This window comes from Aptenodytes forsteri, unplaced genomic scaffold (genome assembly GCF_000699145.1).
Source record: "Aptenodytes forsteri isolate BGI_AS27 unplaced genomic scaffold, ASM69914v1 Scaffold406, whole genome shotgun sequence".
NCBI classification, from domain to species: domain Eukaryota; kingdom Metazoa; phylum Chordata; class Aves; order Sphenisciformes; family Spheniscidae; genus Aptenodytes; species Aptenodytes forsteri.
In genome coordinates this window covers 84003-103204 of record NW_008795703.1, presented here as the reverse complement: position 1 = coordinate 103204, position 19202 = coordinate 84003, and the positions used below count along the sequence as shown (strand labels likewise).

At 36.6% G+C, this 19202-nt stretch overlaps 1 protein-coding gene across 1 annotated transcript in view; it reads left to right on the top strand.

Moving 5' to 3' along the window:
- ITGAV (integrin subunit alpha V) overlaps nt 1–19202 on the top strand; it is a 48483-nt gene that overhangs the window by 13317 nt on the left and 15964 nt on the right. Inside the window, exons 3-21 of the mRNA XM_009283232.1 lie at nt 905–996; nt 1501–1615; nt 2919–2980; nt 4568–4613; nt 6152–6277; nt 7003–7047; nt 7235–7278; nt 7367–7423; nt 7883–7935; nt 8345–8547; nt 10737–10928; nt 11037–11082; nt 11673–11774; nt 12560–12618; nt 13650–13804; nt 15332–15469; nt 16202–16269; nt 17467–17614; nt 18803–18895. Coding sequence (XP_009281507.1) covers nt 905–996; nt 1501–1615; nt 2919–2980; nt 4568–4613; nt 6152–6277; nt 7003–7047; nt 7235–7278; nt 7367–7423; nt 7883–7935; nt 8345–8547; nt 10737–10928; nt 11037–11082; nt 11673–11774; nt 12560–12618; nt 13650–13804; nt 15332–15469; nt 16202–16269; nt 17467–17614; nt 18803–18895 — 1844 coding nt within the window. The remainder of the gene's footprint in view (nt 1–904; nt 997–1500; nt 1616–2918; nt 2981–4567; nt 4614–6151; nt 6278–7002; nt 7048–7234; nt 7279–7366; nt 7424–7882; nt 7936–8344; nt 8548–10736; nt 10929–11036; nt 11083–11672; nt 11775–12559; nt 12619–13649; nt 13805–15331; nt 15470–16201; nt 16270–17466; nt 17615–18802; nt 18896–19202) is intronic.

Genomic DNA, 19202 nt, shown 5'->3' with positions numbered 1-19202 from the left:
TCCCCGCAGCAGTCTGTGGAAGTGACGTGTGGCTGTTGACCTCATTGACTCCTTTAGCTTTAGGCACTGTAAACTAGCGATTTAGGTGATTTTTAGAAAAGAGATGTTTTCCAGAGTATTACACCATTTTTCTCGTTAGGCTGGCAAAGTTTCCTTTGTTGTTCCAATGAAAGTACACAAGAAACATTAAATGATTTAAAGACTCTTAACATTCACACTTGCAGAAATACCACTCATGAAGTTGCTTCTACCAGCCTTCATCACCGAACGGTTAACATACAGACACCAGTGCAAATTATCCCTTATTTAACTTACTCATCTGTATGGAAAACTCTCTTAACATCTATGTTACTGAATACCTTTCACTTTACTTGTAGCTTGTAAGCATGCTAGTTGCCATGCTTTGTACGCTGCAGTGACATTCAGAATAGAGATGTTAACACTTGGTAGAATAGTAGAAGAATTTCTGTCCCAATTCTAGCCAAAGGCAAAACTCACATAATTTAATCAGGGCAATATTTCTGCTATAAGCATTAGTCCTAACTTGGCTTTGGCACTGATTCTTGAGCAGTGCTGTAATCTGACTCGAAAGTCAAATATCTCAAGTATGAGGTATTTACTGTGTCGCTGTCAAAGACGCTATAAACTTTGTGCTCTTACAACAAATCAGTATTGTATTGTACTAATGCTTCGTATGTAAAAATAGCTGCATTTGGCCCTAGATGTAAAAATGAATAATAAATCCTTTTTAAAGCCTATTTCTATGAAAGGGTGATATCCCCCAATGTTACTGTTTTCCGCTTTTCTCTGTATGTGTCAAAACCAATGACTTAGCTTTTTTTTTTTTGTTCTTACTGTACAGTTTCCTGTGAAATTATGCTGCTTTTTCATTTTTTTTTTGTAGGCAACAGAGATTTTGCTCCTGATGATCCACTGGAATTTAAATCTCATCAGTGGTTTGGAGCCTCTGTGAGATCCAAAAACGATAAAATTCTGGTAGGTTTTTGATGCCCTTCACACGCCTCAGTACTGGGATATTGTAGTGGAAAAAAATGTGAAAAGATCCAGATAACTCAGAATTTAAACAAAATCCCACTAATCAGCATGGCTCGTCTTTTTCAGAATTTATTGGCTAGCCTTTTCTTAACTCTTTATAAACACAGGTTGTAGCATTTCTGTCTGGTTTTGAGGAAGGTAGTAGAATGAGTTTGCTGAAGTTAGACTGTGTTAAATTCTTTATGAACTCTTGACAACTGTTGCTTTAAGAAAATACTATTTCTAAAATTCTAGCGATAAATCAGCTATTTCTAAAAATACAAACTGGTGATACTTCTACCCCAGCACTGATAGGATAAATCTCCTCTAATAACACATGGTACATCTGCCAAAATTTTTTTTGGTTACCATTCTGTAGAAAACGGGAGTTCCATTATATTATTCTATACCCCCCAGCGTTTTCAAGAGGGGTGTGTTTCCTCGCTGCTATGTGTTCTTCCTTAGGCCTGTGCCCCGTTGTACCACTGGAGAACTGAAACAAAACAAGAGAGAGAGCCTGTAGGAACTTGTTACCTGCTTGCCGGATCTAAATCTGTGGAATATGCACCCTGCAGGTCAAGTAAGTGTAGAGCACTTTTGTTGCTTTTCTGCTTGGAATTTCTCTTGTGTTATGTTTTGTGTACATTTGAAGCAGGATGTTTTACAGGTATTTCCCCCTTCCATGTATAGCCTCGTAGCAGTTAGAAAAAAACCTAAGCTGGATCCAGACATCTGAATTCTCCTCCAGTTGATGTTCAGGATGCAGACCTTGCTTTCTCTACTGTAGGCCAGAGGAAAATCTTAGATCCAAGTATCATTGGAACTGAGGACTTCAGTTTCTGAAAGGACCACTTCTGTAGTAATCACTCGAGCAAAATTAGGTAGCGAGTGCTTTTTCAAAGACCAGCTCTAGAATTTTCTGAAGCTTAATTATTGGTATTCAAGTAATTGAAAGAGAAAGCTCATTTTAGAAGACAAGATTTTGCACGAGTAGGTTCTGATTTCCATGTATGCATACATACATAGCGATGCATTGTTTTAATTATATTCATTGTTGAACATTTTGAGTCTTATTTTCCAAACGCTTTGCATCCATATCATGTAGTTGAGTTGGCAGATTATTCAGACACTTATGACCTTTTTTAAAATATAGAAGCCTAGAAGTTGAACATTTAAGATAGGATTTTTTTTTTTGTTTGCTGAAAATCATTGGTGAACAGCAGGAATGAAATCGTGTGGTCCAACATAAAAAGAAGTTAAATAAGCATATATTAAACTAAATCATGCTAGTTAAGTAGTCACATTTCCAGATAAGGGGATCTTGACTTTTCTACTCTGGAGCTCTATAATCATCAGATTAACTCAGCCATAACAATTCTTGCTGGGATGAGTGTCAGTATGTAGAGATTTTTTTTCAGTCAGGTATGCTTCTTTTTGTTTGTTGTAAGCCAATATTTGAAACCACTTATGGTTATGTACCTTTCAGATTTTTATTCCATACCAAAAGAAAAACTTACTCCCTACTTTCCAGATACCTTATTTCCTGAATAAAAATGGCAAATATTTTTCCCCAGAACTTTTGAAGATTAAATACAAAGGAATATGGAGTTGCTGTTTACTTTGACTGTGTTAGGCTAGAACATATGTTAATGTTATATGTATGTTAGGCCAGCCCTAAAGTTGTTACAGCATTTGGCTGTGAGTTGTTGATAAAGAGAAAATACTGATTTAGGAGGAAAAAAATTCCAAGGTTCAAGTTCAGGAGTGCAAGGTTACTTAGGAAGATGCATTGGAAAGTATCCACAGAATCATCTGATCTAGTACTGATAATATTTATTTCATGTATTTTTCTCTCTCTCTTTTCTGTCCGCTCTTTTTTGTAGCCACTATTGATGCAGACGGACAGGGATTTTGTCAAGGTGGATTTAGTATTGACTTTACCAAGGTATGTGATTCTTTGTCAATTCCTACGAGTCGGCAGACAGTTCCAAGTTAACCACCCTGATACAGACCACATACAAGCACAGCTATTATGAAACTAAATGTAAACTACCATTCCTGGGGGGAAAAAACCACAACCAAACACATCCTTGTAAACAACTTCAAACCACTCTGGTATTATAAACCTGTTTCTCCCTACATCTTCACAACAGCATGCTTTCACCTCTTGTAGGAGTCACGTCCTAAACAAATAATCGGCTTTTCCAGCCTCATGCCATAAACCTCTGCTGCAGCTAGTCCTCAAGTGAAATAAACTGTAGTAGTCGGGTTTTTTGAGACGCTTATTTTGAAGGGATCGGTGCATAGCTAGTGTTACTTCTTGAGGAAGAATAATGTACTGCTAAAGGGAACTGGTAAACGCTGTTCTTGTGAATTATGCTTTGTTTTTCTCATCAGCTAGCAGAAGTAGACTTTTTTTGCTGTCTGTCTTATGTTTTCTTCTACTTTTATGTTCTCCCTGCCTTTTATAGTTTGGGGTTTTTTTTAATTCACAATTACTTTTTAAATCCAAGCACAATAAAACTGCACAAATCTGAGAACTAACTGTAATTTTTGATATTGTACAGTTAAATTGTTTAGCATAGTCTGGACATATTAAGACCACGCAAGTTCTATTTGTGATGTGGCAATTTTTTGGGTTCTTCACACCTTATGATTGGGTCATATCCCTTCACTCTTTGCCCGTGGACAGTCTTGTTCTTCCTCCAGAGGAAACTGTGCGAAGTGCAGTATAGGACTGTAAGTGTTTGAGTTATTTTGCATGCACCCCTCAGGCTTACCGTGCAGACTCTATCCCCAGTTAAAACCAACCTTGGGCTCTCATCCAAAACCCTAGCTGAGTGGGGAAGCCTGGGTATAAGGTATCTGCAAATCTCTGACCTAGATTTTCCTGAGTGGTGAATATGGGAGTTTTTAAGATTAAAACCTGAATAAGTGGCTTAATTATGCAGCAAAGCCTATGGCCCAGTTCAGTACTTATGGAGCAAATTCCCAGCACTGGGCTAGCTAATGTGGTTAAAGTTTCATAAAATGGTTCGTGGATTGTAGTTGTACCAAGGAAGACGGAGTGGGGGAATTACATCACAGCTTTTCTGAATTAAACTTTTCTAAAGATAAGTTACAGAAAGTGGCAGGGGCAGAAGATGAAACTAGTTTTGTGTACTGACCTAAAACCATGTTATGATTGCCTTGTAGCAGTCTTAAAGTTTTCTCCTAATTGTATTTCTGTTGTCTTAGATTTGGGTAGAAGGGTCTATTACAATAAAAGCAGAATTCTGCCAAGAATTTTAAATGGGTGAAAGAGAGAAGCAAGTCAGTGAAGGCGTATTGTTTGTTATCTTAGCATTTTACAAGACGCATTTTTAATTAATCATTACTTCAGAAAATAAAATGTATTGGTTTCAGTGAAGCTACAGTGATAGACATGCATGGGATTACTTCCCATAAGCATAGGACATTCTCTTGTCTTTAGATATGCTTAATGTGTTGTTTTCTTTTTTTCTTTTTCTTTCTCCCCCCACCCCACCCCAAGGGAGACAGAGTGCTACTTGGAGGACCTGGAAGTTTTTACTGGCAAGGTGAGATATATCATTTAAGGCACGGAGAAGCTGACCTCTTTGATTTTTCTCTTTATCCTCTTAATCATTTGTATCTGCATTCCTCCAACCACTGTTAAAGTCTTCGTCAGTAAGAAAACTAAGAGAATTTTTCTTCATCCTTCAAAATATTTCCTGAATAACCAAGGCAACCACAGATTAAAGCTGAAGTAATAATTGTACAGATGTGTCTTTTGTCTTTTAAATAACTCTGTGATCATTTTAAAGGCATTTTCCCAGGAATGTGGAATTTGTTTCCACTGACAACATAAGTTTCCTTTAGGATGTTTTGCTGCTTGTTTCAAAATCTACATGTTTTGTAATTTCTGACGCACATATGAAGCATGTATTTTCAATGAGAAATGTACCCTGCAAAGAGAACTACCGTTATTTTCCTTTGATGGCAAAGATGTATTGCGCTTGTTTATATTGATCTGTTTGTACCGTGGTGCACATTTTACCTCTAACTGCGCTGTTTACACAGAACTTTACCTATGTATTTTGCTAATGTGGGCTTCAGTCAGTATTTGTTTGCAGGATCGTTCAGCGTTTAGCTATAGCTCTCCGTTCAAAAGACGGTACTGCTACAATCAGGACATAGCTGCCAAACTGCTGCCTGTTTTTAATGTTTATGAAAGGTTTTCTGTATCATGCCAGCCTACATGTAGATGCAGCAGCACAGGAGGCTTGTTTCCAGTCCTATGTTTTAGATTCTGAACAAAATAGAATGATTGAAACTAAACTGCAGATACAGTATAATATAGATCATGTTTGTTTATTCATTTTATTGCTTTTTGGCAAAAGTGACATCTCATCTGCCGAAACAACCTTATTCTCTACTGTTACTACCAAAAAAAAAAAAATCTCAGCTCTGAATAGAAGACAATAGTATACTTCTAAAAACTAGAGGTTTTTTTTTTTCACCCCAAATTTTTATTGCACATTCTGAGATGTTGGAGGAGTAGTTTTCCCTATACTTCATACATGTATGAATATGTATGTGAAGTGCGTGCTCTTCTGAAAAAAATTCTTTTGTGATTGAAGATTTAATTTAAATTCCAAGAAAATAATGTAATGAAGTCACCACCTAGTGGCTAGCGAAGTGAAAACAGAGAACGCGGTAGTATGCTATGCTCATCTTACTGGCTTCTTGTCTGCCATATTAAGCTCTCATGTTACGGTATTTAGACAAGGAGCGATGACTCAGTTCTGCAATACCATAAGCATATGCTTACTGTTACCTAACTGAGCAGTCCCATTTAAGTCCTGGCTTACACGTAGGAGCGGCTTCTATTTTCAGTGAGAACTCTTTGTATGCTTTTGATTAAATCTTTGCTGAAGTAGGATCCAGATTTTCACTTATATCCTTTCTAGTGGTGCTGCTGTTGGCTATTTTCTGGTCGGTATTGTGGAATAGTTGTTGCTTTAGAAGCAAGCATTCTGTAAATGAGTCCTGTTGCTTATTGAATGAGTGCACACATATTTTATTTGTGGTTTTAAGCTGTTTTCTTTCTCTTTAGGCCAACTTATTTCTGATCGAGTGACAGAGATTGTGGCTAAATATGACTCCAAAGTCTATAGTACAAAGTATGATGACCAGTTAGCAACCAGACCTGCCAGTGCTGCTTTTGATGACAGCTACTTGGGTGCGTAGTTTGAAAAGGAAGAAAACCTAGCTGTACTTGAAAAACTCCCTTGTGCTATTCATAAATTTTAAGTCTAAATCACACTACTATTAATTCAACATTTGACAGATAACTAAAGAGCTACATACCTGAAAATGTACTAATTTATGTATGATAGAAGCTTAGTTATCTTGCCATAGGCTTGATTCAAAAAGCACCTGATGACAAAATAAATGGAAATACCTCCGCAAATTTTTGTGCTCTGTGATTGAGGCCAAATATGGGAATGGCTGAGGTATGATTTTTTATGTGAGAAGTTAGTCACATACCTATTTTTTTAGAAAAGCAGCTGTTTCTAAATAATCTACCAAGACAAAATAAAAATGTGAAAGAACCATGTTTGGGAAGAAAAATAATGAAGAGGGTCCCTTAGAGGAGTGGGACATCATCATTTAGTTTCATATATGTCTAACCGGGTTCAGAAAAAAGCAAGGATAGACCAGGACAGTTCCCAGGATGATAATTTTAAAATTTTCTTCTTCTGATCTCAAATTCATGGGTGCTGATGAATTACAGTCTACTCATGTAGCTGTTCATAGTCTAAGCTACTTAAAGGCAATATTTATTCCATTGCATTATAAGATGAAGCGAGAGGACTGTGCATAGAGACCTATGAAGAGTGTAAAGAGAGATGAAAGGTTTAGTAAGGTTTTTAAAGTGATTTACTAATTTTGTCTGTTGATCAGGTTATTCGGTGGCTGTTGGAGACTTCAATGGTGATGGCATAGAAGGTAAGACCCTTGCTTCAGTAAAAAAATCACGTTAATAGGCTGGGAAGGTCTTTCAAATAAATGGTATAGAACAAACTATACAGTGCACGGAAATGCATAAAGCACTAGGAATGAGCTACTCTGTTCAAGCAAAGTCATTGTGCTTTGGGACCTGAATGTTATCTGGGTGTCTTGCTTTATATTTCAGACTTTGTATCAGGAGTCCCAAGAGCAGCAAGAACTCTGGGCATGGTAGGAAATTTGAAACATTAAACTTTACCATAAATAAAAAAAGATGAATATTGTTGGTATGCTGTAATGTGTATTTCTTCATGTGCAGGTGTCTATTTACAATGGGAAAAACATGTCTTCCATGTACAATTTCACTGGAGAGCAGGTATGTAGCTTTAGTCAGTGTGGTGGGTGACCGGGAGGCTATTCCTGTAGAAAGATGACATGTTGAGACGGTATTTAGGGTATTAGAACATATAATACTTGGTATGTTATTAGTTTATGTGCCAAAGAAATAAAGTCTGTAGGAATCCTAAAAATATATGTTCTGTGAGTTGCCGGTTTGTAGTACTACTTAGAAGAACAATCTTATTTAAATGAAGGAAATGCTGTCTATTTTGGGAATTGGGGAAGAGGACTGGATCATAAAAGGGGGAATGGGGAAGGTAATGATCAGTTTACTCTCTAACAGACTAAGGAAGAGAAAGGAAAATATAAGGAGACAAAAAATTTTGTGGCATATATTATCATCTCCCTAACATCTTTTCTATACAGCTTTGTATAAACTTGTTTGCGTGTTTATATCACGACAACTCACAAGTTTGGTTTGAATTTTGTTTTCCAGATGGCTGCCTATTTTGGGTATTCGGTGGCTGCCACAGATATCAATGGGGACAAGTAAGTGCCCTCTTCTCCCCACTGCCACCCAACTTGTTTCTGGAAAGAAAAAAAGGAGGTTTTCCTAAAGTGTCTTTCCTACAGTATAGATTTCTGTCTCCATTACTGGTTTAACATGTACCTGCACAACACACTTTCTCGCTAGCACTCAACATTTGTTTTAACAGTTGTAGATTTGGGTTTGTATTTATTTACATGAATACACGTGTGTATTCACGTGCTTTAAATGCATTAAATTCTGGTATATTTGTGCTTTGTCAAAAATATTTGCCTTCAGTTGCAATTTAGATAGGTAACTTTCATCTTAATATTGACTTCAGTGCTGAGTTAGTCCTACTAACAGATGCTTAAGAGAATGAAATTGAGTTTTCATGCTGTTACTGAAGAACCTTATCCTTCTTTGGTCCAGTTATACAGATTTGTTTATTGGAGCCCCTCTTTTTATGGATCGAGGTTCTGATGGGAAACTTCAAGAGGTCGGCCAAGTTTCCATTTGTCTTCAACGAGCCTCTGGAGGGTTTCAGATCACAAAGCTGAATGGTTTTGAGATATTTGCAAGATTCAGCAGTTCTATTGCACCTCTGGGGGATCTAGATCAGGATGGCTTCAACGGTAGGACATCATTTATTGATCAGTATTTTCCATTTATAGATGAAATCTAGAAAGCACACAGAATGTGGATTCTGCACACAAACATTAGGCATTCTAACCATGACTGAATGTTGGACACTAAGGTCTAGACTCCTTTCGATGCTTGTATGCTACTCCCAAGAATGCTAACAGGAGTTACATGTATGCATCGAGCAGAGACTATACCATTTAAACTACAGCATGGATTATTTTAGCTGTCACACTGATTAATTTATTACTTTCTAAGTGATAAGTACAGTAGAAACTTCGATGAAGTATCTAATTCTCCACTGTGACTTGTTAGGACATGTTCAATGTAATGTTCCTGTTTCCATTGCTTAAAGCCAATTTTCCTCTCCAGAAACACAATGATGACTGAAAAGGTTTTGTTTCAGAGAGCTGGTTAAAAATGTTCTGATAGAAGAGATTTTCCTGAGAAAAGTCTAGATTTTTTTTTTTTTTTTTTTTTTAATATCAAAATGGAAGAGTCTGGTGAAAATATCCCATAACAACTACAGCCACCTGTACCAAGAGATGAGTGTCTTGACCAAGTATTTGGATGAGAAGTCTGAGTCTGATACAACTGAAGCTGTGGACTCTCAAACCCATTGCCAGTGCTTCTTGTTACTTTCACTTAGGAATGGAGAACAATGAAACAGACAAGAATCATATAGTTTTGGGACGGAGACTTCCAGGAATCCTAGGGAGAACACTTTGTTTTGCAAGTCATACTCCAGTGTTTCCTAAGGAGTGGTAGGAATTTGAGTTCTGCAAAAAATGCTCGTTTTTGTTTTTTCCATTCTGCTTGCAAGCTAAATATTTTCTGAAAGATCAAAAATTATAATAGGCTAATATTTCAAATTCCGAGGTAGCTCCAATTTATTTTTTAATGAAATAAAATCATAATGGTTTGGGTTGGAAGGGACCTTAAAGATCATCTAGGAGGTAGCTCCAATTTATTTTTTAATGAAATCATAAAATCATAGAATAGTTTGGGTTGGAAGGGGCCTTTTTAGTTGCTAATAGTATACAGAATTAGTGTGAAGATGCAATATCACTGCAACTATTTACAGAAGACATTGGAAAGGTTACAGCTGATAGCCAAAAATCCAGTCACTTGGTGAGGTTATCCAAAAAATGTTTTCATTCCATCATAATTCAATCTGGAATACACTGTAGGTGAGAAAATCGTAGCAAAAGCTGCCTCTTTTTAATGACTTTGCCATTATTTAGTCTGTTTTTTAGTCTCTCTTCCTGCTCTGTTTCATTTTGGGAGTGTTAATTAAAATGCTTTGCATCGCAGCATGGTGCAAGATTGGAATGTCTACTGTTTTCATAAAGTTTGTAAAGATGAGTCAAAAATAAAAAATGGTAAACTTTTGAATCCTTGTTCTTTTCATGAAATTTTCTCAAATTTAAGGAAAGAGGAGGGAATAATGTAATTACTCTGTATAGTGTTTCGTGTTTGGTCTGGAACTGACTGTGGAAGTGTTGAATTTAGATCATATGTACACTTCTAAAGCTGTCTTTACAGATAGTCCAATTAACACTTTGTTTATTACTGTTTATTAGTCATTGATAATGAGTACTCTCAAATTTATTAAGCTTTAAGAGTTAGCATAATTGCACTAACTGAAAGTTCTCCATAAAACATATTGCCAAGCCATGATCAGGATAAGACTGGTATTTGATATTTACCATTGTTTTAGGCTGATTTAAATTTTCCAGAATTATTAAAATGTCACACCCTTTGGAGGAACATGAGTGTGTTAATGAAATGGGCAGACAGTCCCACTTAATTTTGTGATTTGGCGCCAACAGTGACTAATTCTGGGTGTTTAATACTCTCAAAAGCATCTCAAATCCATATGATTTGGCTGTAAGTCAGTTACTGAAGAGCAGAAGTGTTTGCAGAACTATTCCTTTCCCTCCCCTCTCTGCTCCCCCATACAAGTCTATGATATATGTTGTTGTTAAACATTTATACTTTCCAGAAAACCAGCATCCAATTAAAAACAAAGTTGTTGATGAGCATTTTAAAGGCTGGTTGCATTTCCTCCCTACTGACACACACTGAAACTGTAATATCAGAAATTGCTGATGGATATAAGCACAAATATGTTCTCCTAGTCTGTGTCTGGAGAAGTTATGATTGTTCTTTTGGTTTACAGATATTGCGGTTGCTGCACCATATGGTGGAGAGGACAAGAGAGGACTTGTCTATATCTACAATGGAAGAGCAAATGGTTTGAATGCAGTCCCATCTCAAATTCTTGAAGGGCAGTGGGCCGCTCGCACTATGCCACCCAGTTTTGGGTACTCACTGAAAGGAGCCACAGATGTGGACAAAAATGGATATCCAGGTCCTTTGCTCTAAATGTCACTTTAGAATAACTTAATAGTAGCCCCACCTCTAACAGCATATTTTAAAAAATAAATTGTAATGTGTAATATTTCTCCTTTCTTCCTAGACTTGATTGTAGGAGCCTTTGGTGTTGACACAGCTGTTTTGTATAGGTAAGTATCCCTCTAGGCTTTTACATAAGTGCAAGCAGAATGAAAGCTCAGCAGCATTCTTGAGTTACAAAAGAAAGCAGGATCAGGGAAGTCTGAAATTCTGCCACTCCACCTTCCAAACTGCTGGAGGTAAAAAAAGGTTATACTGCTGTTTTCACTGAGTAAATCTACAGTCTACTATCTATTATTTGTCCTTCTCAATCTATAGTTAAGACAAAATATAAATAAGCTGTCTTCAAGGCATTCTGAGTGTGTTTTCTAGATTCTGACACATACAGGGTACTGCTAGCTATTACACTGCAATCCCGATATTCTCATCCAAACTTCCTCATTTTGGGAAAATACCTTATTTGTCTGTGCTAGAAATAGATAGGACTTCCTCTTAACACAATTGTCCATGTTCTGACTCTGGTAATGAAAGGGCACAGAAAAGCTTCCTGCTTTTCCCTAACCTACTCAATGATTATTTGTTATTCTTGCAGTTTCCCTAGATATTGTCTAAGTGTGTATATGTGTATTTCACAGTTTGATGGGGAGGGTATTGTCTAACATGGTGTTGAATGCTGTTCAAGAGGATGTTTTCTTTGCAGGGCTAGACCAGTTATTAGAGTAAATGCTGCCCTGGAAGTTAATCCAACCATTCTAAACCCAGAAAACAAAGCCTGTTCATTGTCAGATGTAAAAGTTTCTTGGTAAGCAGGGTATCTTTGTTTTCCTTTGAGGGGAGGGACTTTTTTGGTTTTTATTTTCATAAGCTTTCAATTTTGAAAGGATTCAGGAATTCTAGTCAGCCTATTAAAAAAAGGCAATCAAACACAGATTTTTCTGAAAGAACAGACAATACAAAATAAGAACTCTTTGACAACAGTGGGAGGACCAACATTGTCTTCAAATAGATGCTAGACTGACTCCTAAGTTACATCCTACCTGCAGAGATTGCCAGTTGTCTGTGTTGGGGAGAGGAAGATCTTCCCAAGATGGCAGTGGATCACACAGCTTTGGCAATGTTTTACCCATTAACTTAGTTTTTTGGTGGGCTTATGGAAAACACTTGGGAAACGATCTGCTCTGCAAAGTGGTTTTGGTTCTTGTTCCTGGACTGTTACCCAAACCCACTTTTCCTTTCTAGTGCTAACTTCCTTGCAACTCAGTATGCCAGTTCCCTCTAGCTTTAAAAATAAATGAGCCACATTTGATTTCGGGAATAAACACTCTGCTTCACAGGTCACTAGTCGCTGCCAGTTCACAGCAGTAGTCACTAGTACATGAATCAAGACTCCAAAGCTTTGCGTTGTTTGCATTGCTGTCTGCTTATTAATAGGTTATAGTTTCTCTCCCACCAGTAGAAAATAGCTTTTGGGAGTGAGCTAGAGTCTCAAAAGGGAATACCTTTGAACTGAGAGAAACAGTAAAGAATTTTAGAAGAAAACGAGAGAAAAAGTGTGAGAAATTAATCTTTTCTTTTCCTCCAAAACAGCTTCAAAGTAAAGTTCTGCTTAAAAGCGGATGGCAAAGGAAAGCTCCCTAATTCACTCAGTAAGTTCTGCTAGTTTAAAAACTTTAAAGTCTTTTTATATTGTTTGCAGACATGAGCACTGGTCATTGTTCTTTTTTATTATTGAAAAAGTTGGCTACCCTTTACAGCACAATCCTACCAGTTCAATAACCATATGCATCTATAAGACTGTCTTCAGCAGTTTTTTTGCTGAAGTTGTGTTGAAGTCAGTGGGATTTGAGCATACTTGGGACTTCAAGCGTATGTTTAACCACTTGGTGGAACTACTCTTGGAAAGTTCTTTTTATTTTACAGAATTGAGATCAACTCTCGTTGAGGGGAGTTTTACGCAAGAATATTCAAGTATGTGCATTGTTAGGCCTGAAAAACATAGACAAGCCACAAGGGACTTCTCACATTTCTGTTGAAATCATGAAATTTTGGTAGATATCACTGATTTTTGCATCAGATTCTCTGGATCAGAATCAGGAAAAGATTGTTTCAAATAGGTTTTTAAGTTGTCTCTCAGATTTTTTTAGTGTGGCAGACAGCCTGCTACAATCAGGTTTTGTCTACTGATTATAAAAGCTTTTCCTGATTTCCTGTATGGCGTGTATAGAGATGGTATGATCTGCGAGGATTCATATAAATAGCTGTTACATATTTTAAATTTCATTATCTAGATCAAATATGTGAAGTAATTAGATTAGCAATACAGTTAAATAATGTGTGTTACGTGCAGGATTGCTTTAAAATTTTCTGGGGGAAACAAAAATTTAACTTTTGTTCTTGCAGTTCTATAGCAATTATAAATTATAAATGTATCAGTGCTCTTATGTTTCCAGTTTCTAAGGAAAAAGCAGGGTCCAATTTAGGACAACAGCAGTGCTTGTTAGTTACTGTATTGAGAACTAGTTTAGTAACAGATTTTATATTGAAAGAACTGGGAGTTCTAAAAGTTCCGAGTACTCAATTTTCATTGTAGCTGAAATCAGCTTTCAGCTCCATTTCTGATGGGAATCTGCATTAATTGAATGAAATATACCTAACCTAAACGCTTTGGATTGGACAGATTTCCAGGTGGAGCTGCTGTTGGATAAACTTAAGCAGAAAGGAGCTATAAGGAGAGCTCTCTTTCTCCACAGCAAACAGCCCAGCCACTCTAAGAACATGACTATTACAAAGGGGGGCAAAATGAATTGTGAAGAACTCGATGCCTTTTTGAGGGTAAGTAGCCATTTACATTTTAGTCAAATAATTTTTGGTGCATTGTCTATTACAAGTTCCTTGTGTTAGGCATTTAAAAAAAAAATAGAAAAAAGAAATGCTAGAGAAACTTCATGCCCAATGAATAGACCTGAAATTACTAAAACTATATGTCTGTCCCGGGTTATCACTGCTGTCAGAGGATGAATGATGGATATTATTGTGACTAAGGTCCTGGTCACTCAATGGATTGGGAATTCAATTCTGAACTTTGTTATGGACTTCTTGGACAAGTCATCTAGGAACAAAATTAGTTCTAATTTCCAAGGAACATGAAAGTCAATAAGCAGAGGTTGTGCTTCTACTTTGGAGGTAAAAGAATAAAGACAAATACGGATCTGCAACTAAAAAGCAAAGATCAGCAAATAACAGAGGAGACAGAGAAGGTTCACTTTTTCGCAGTCTTTTTGTTTTAGTCCCCACAAATGTGGACAGATGCTAACACAATTAAAAAGTGTAACCCAGTAGAAGAGACACTGGCTGAAATAAGACATGTGAAAGTGTAGCTATGTAAGCTAGGTGCAGCTCAGATTTATCTCCGAGTACTTACAAATCGAACATAAACAATACTTACTCCCCTCTCCAAAAAAAAAAAACCCACTAAAAATACTCGTAATCAGTAAGGATTCATGGAGGATAGGTAATACCTTTCTTTGACTGGCCTTGTGAGTGGGATATATATGGAAATAGACATCCCAGATCTCAGTGTTAGTAAAGCTTCAACGCTTTTCCACCTGACATTCTCATAAAGAAAGTAATGACACATGACCTATATGAAATTACCTTAAATTAGATGCAAAACCAGTTGAAAACTATAAGGAAAAGAGTTATAGGTTTCTGCCCATAGAAGATGGCTTCTGAAGTAAGATCCTGCAATGAGCTCTTCTAGATTCAGTAATTTTCATTATTCTCAGAAATGAGAATCTGTGGCTAATGCAAAGCTAAGAGATGGTTTGTAAGTACTCTGAAAGGCAGGATCAACATTTGATAAACAGAATGATTTGAAATGAACAATATGAAAGTCAGCAACTCTAAGTGCAAAGTAATAATTTTAGGAAGGAAAAATCACAAGTCCAAAGATGAATATCTATGAGGGATCTTAGAAGCATACTGAATTTTGTCTGACAGGAAAGGTTGAAATTGTATAGCCCTTTAGGCTCCTTGCTCTTATACTTCTATGACTTAATACTTCTGTATGCTCCAGTTTTCCATCTGTAAAACAAACAGGCACGTTACTACCAAAATTGTCCATCTTCAAAGTTTACACTGCAGGTTTTCTGGTGAGTTTTTCTAGTTTCAAAAGAGCTCAGAAGTTTTAATGTTGTTTTGGCTTCCTCATTCCTACTACAACATGAACAATAAATAAAAATACTGCTCAGTGTTGCTCTTGGGATGATTTTGTTGCCTATAGAGACTTTTGAAGGATATGTTTTTGTTGTTGTTTTCTTCACATGTTTTAACTGTAATTCAAATCTTTGGTTTTCTCAGGATGAATCTGAATTTAGAGATAAACTAACTCCCATTACTATTTTTATGGAATATCGTCTGGATTACAGAACAGCTGCAGATGCAACAGGATTGCACCCTATCCTTAACCAGTTCACTCCTGCTAATATGAGCAGACAGGTATACTTTATACATGATCTGTGATGAGAGAACCCAGAATGTATTTTCAGCTTTCAATACTTATTCAATACTTACGTTCATCTTAGGACTTCTGAAAAATTAAGATACCAAAATATACATCTAGGCTTTAGTCTTCGAATTATGGAAATATTGATGGTTGTTGTATGTTTGTCACCTTTTTTTCCTTTTCTCTGTGTCAAATTTCTTTTTTGACACATTATTCCTTAGTGCTGGACTTCCTTTTCACGCATACTAATTAACAGTTTTCCAGAGAAACACAGTTAGAGTAGTATTGAGGGTGTTAATCTTGAAGGATTGGAGTGTTTCATCCATTGCTCATACTATGCTGCTCTATGTATATTATGTTTATCCCCATAGTTCTCAAGATAATAAACATAGTTTTTCTATTTCTGCCTTTTATACAAATTTTTACACTTGTTTGTAAAGAGGATAGTGGAGATGCAACTCAAGATGAACAGGTTATTCAAAGTATGGAAAGACAATTAAGATATGTAGACATCAGTCCTAGAATTGCAGTGTGGCAGGATGAGGCACAGTGCCCCCCATGCGTAAAAACTTATTTGTTCTCTTCTGAGAATGATGAGATGAAGATATCTCATAACCAGCTGTTTAGAAATTTTTTTTATTTGGTGGTGAAACAGTATTATTGGAAATGTATGTTAGAACAGATGCAGGAATTATTAAAACAATACGCATTTGATTTTTGCATAGGCACATATTCTGCTGGATTGTGGTGATGATAATGTCTGCAAACCAAAGCTGGAGGTTTCAGTAGAAAGGTAAATACATGAGAAAAATACTACAGGGAAAAGTAACTTCCCTACTTGAATTCTAAACTTCAGGAGCTTGTAATACTTTTGTTAAAAGGATGTATTGAAAGAAGTAGGACTCCTCAATGTATACCATCTAAACTCATGCTTATTTGTTTTAAGCAAAATCCCTTTTCTGCTTTGTAACCTAATGTCTTTAGCATGTAATACAGGGAGAGCACACACCCCCACCCCCACCCTGGCCCCACTATAAGTACACAGTATTTATTTGTGTATTTGCTAAGCTGGACATGCATAGCAAACATAAACCAACGTTAGCTGCAATTGTACCACTGTTCTGTTATTTAATACTAGACAGACACATGAAGATGTGAACAGGCGTGATTTTATCCAGCAAGGGGTGGAGTAGGGCTCTGTTGTCACATGTATGAAAACAATTGTTGGTATTGGTAATATCTTTTATTAAACCTGGAAAAAAGAAACAAGTTTAACTCATAATTCTTTCATGAGTCTGGGCTTTTTGTGCTTTGTATGCCTAAAAGCCATTCTTAGTGTATTATCTCTACTTAAAAATGTCATCTGGCTTTTTTTTTTTTTAATGCCTTTAGTGCAGAGCTATAGCATATGCACATGTATGTAAGTAGTACAGTTCACAAATATACAAATTCATGCAAATGCTTCAGAAACATTTTACATCAGTGCAGGTACAGTTAGGTTTCTTTGTAGTTGGTGAAATAAAAATACATTGTTTGGAAAGAGATTCTTTTTGTATCTGGAACAAATGTATTGCAGAGGTCTTGGCTGTATTCTGTAGTTGAGCCTTCCTTCAAGTTTTGTTATAAATGTGTGCTTGTACCTCTGCTAAATAGGCATGTAATTCAAAATGTACACAGTGATTTAGCTGTTTGTAATTATTTGTTCTTTGTTAAAAAAAGGTGTCGGTGGTTTTGTGGTTTATTGGAAATTTTATAAAAAAGATTCTTATAAAACAGCATGTAATATTTGCTCAATTTTTGTGATTATAGACACGTTTTTGTTTTAAACATAGCGTAGAGCTCTCCTGATATTCCTGAAACATAGGTACTGCCTCTAGATTTCTCTAATGTCTTTGTGCAATTTCAGAATGTCTCGTTTCTGTAAGTTCAACCAGTTCAATACACTTTAAAACCTGAATGCAGAGCTCATTTTTACCCTTGTTTTTTGTAGTGATCAGAAGCAGATCTATATTGGTGATGACAATCCCTTGACACTAATTGTCAGTGCTCAGAATCAAGGGGAAGGAGCCTATGAAGCAGAACTCTTTGTCATTGTTCCGCCCCAAGCAGATTTCATCGGTGTTGTTCGTAACAATGAGGTAAAATTCCAACTACCTTCTTGAGTAGTCATACTTCAGGTGCTGCTATGGAAGTCTGTGGGAGAGGGTCCATCACTGGTGGTTTTTATGCTTCAATCTTAAAGCAAAGCACGGAAAAAATGATAAGGTTCTTCCAAGCCCCAAGGCTATATAACACCTGGCTGGATGTTTCCAGTTTAAGAGCCTACTGCTAGCGACAAAGGAGAATCAGCTGTGTGATGGAGCTTGGCACACAGAGTTTATCTGCTACAAGTCTTAATTTGAACAGTGCCCTTGTTAATTTATTTAAATTTAGACTTAGCATGTCATGTGCTAGGTAAAGAGCTGGGCACCTGTGAGGCAAAAAGTGATGTTGGGTATTACTATTCTCTTCCACCTAAATATGTAGAAAGTCTTGGGTGTCAGTTATCCTGACTACACAGAATACTAGAATTTATTTCCTGACTTTCTCTTGTATTACAAAATGTCTGTATAATTTCGTTTTCTTTGAAGAAACGTGGGTATAGTCCAAATTTTGTTTTAGCCCGTTATAGCTATATGTAAGTAATACACTTTCAGATTTTCTTCATCCTTGTTTTTATTCGGTATAATCTATGATGAATCAATATATCTGTAAAGTTGCAGAACGTTAAGGGGAAAACTATTTTCCCCCTGTATCATCAAAGGATTCCAACTTTGATACCACATCCTTCATAGATGTTGGACCATGCCTTGGTTTCATTCTCCAGTTTGCCTCTGCTACTCTAGAGCTTTGTGATGTGGCTTTATCCAAAATCTGATAGCTCCTCTAAGACCTCTTTTTGAGTAAGCTAGTAAGTATTCATGTTATTTTGCCTTCCAATCTTTATTTTCCTATGGAGAGTTTGCCCGATTGCCAAAGTTTCTTTGCATAGGTTTTAAAGAATCATGTGGAGAAATGCTTTAGGTCACAAAAATCATCAGTGCTACCCAATATAAGAGTATTGAACTTCTCTTTTTATAACCTTGGAAAGAGCATCTTTCTCGTATCAATATTTGTCTCCATGAAAACTTTCATACTCAGATTTAATTTTAGTGCTTGACTGTATTAGGACTGAGAAATTATTTTAAAATTAACGCAGCATATCTAGAACTTTTCTCCCGACTTCCATCCAGGTGTCCAGATGTAAAGAATGACACTCCTTAAGATTTCTTTCTTGTTTATTGCAGGCTTTAGCAAGACTGTCATGTGCTTTTAAAACAGAGAATCAAACTCGCATGGTAGTTTGTGACCTGGGAAATCCCATGAAAGCAGGAACTAAGGTAAGGTTTGGTCCAACAGGTGTCTGGTAGCTCAAATAGGAGTGCAGTTGGCATTTTTCTTAATTACAGTAGGTTTTGGGCAGGATGTTTACTCACAGGAATTTAAATTAGATCCAGCTGGCATTTAGCTGCCCACCTGTTTGGTTAGTTCAGTGATAATTTTCAGCTAAATTAAAGGCTGAAGGGAGTGTTCATGAGTTTTATGATGTGACTCAAAAGGAGTAGTTCATTAAACAGTGGAATTAATGAGCTCTGGTCCCTTATGAGTTTGTCTTTAGATTTATCTGATAGGTATTTTTTAGTATGT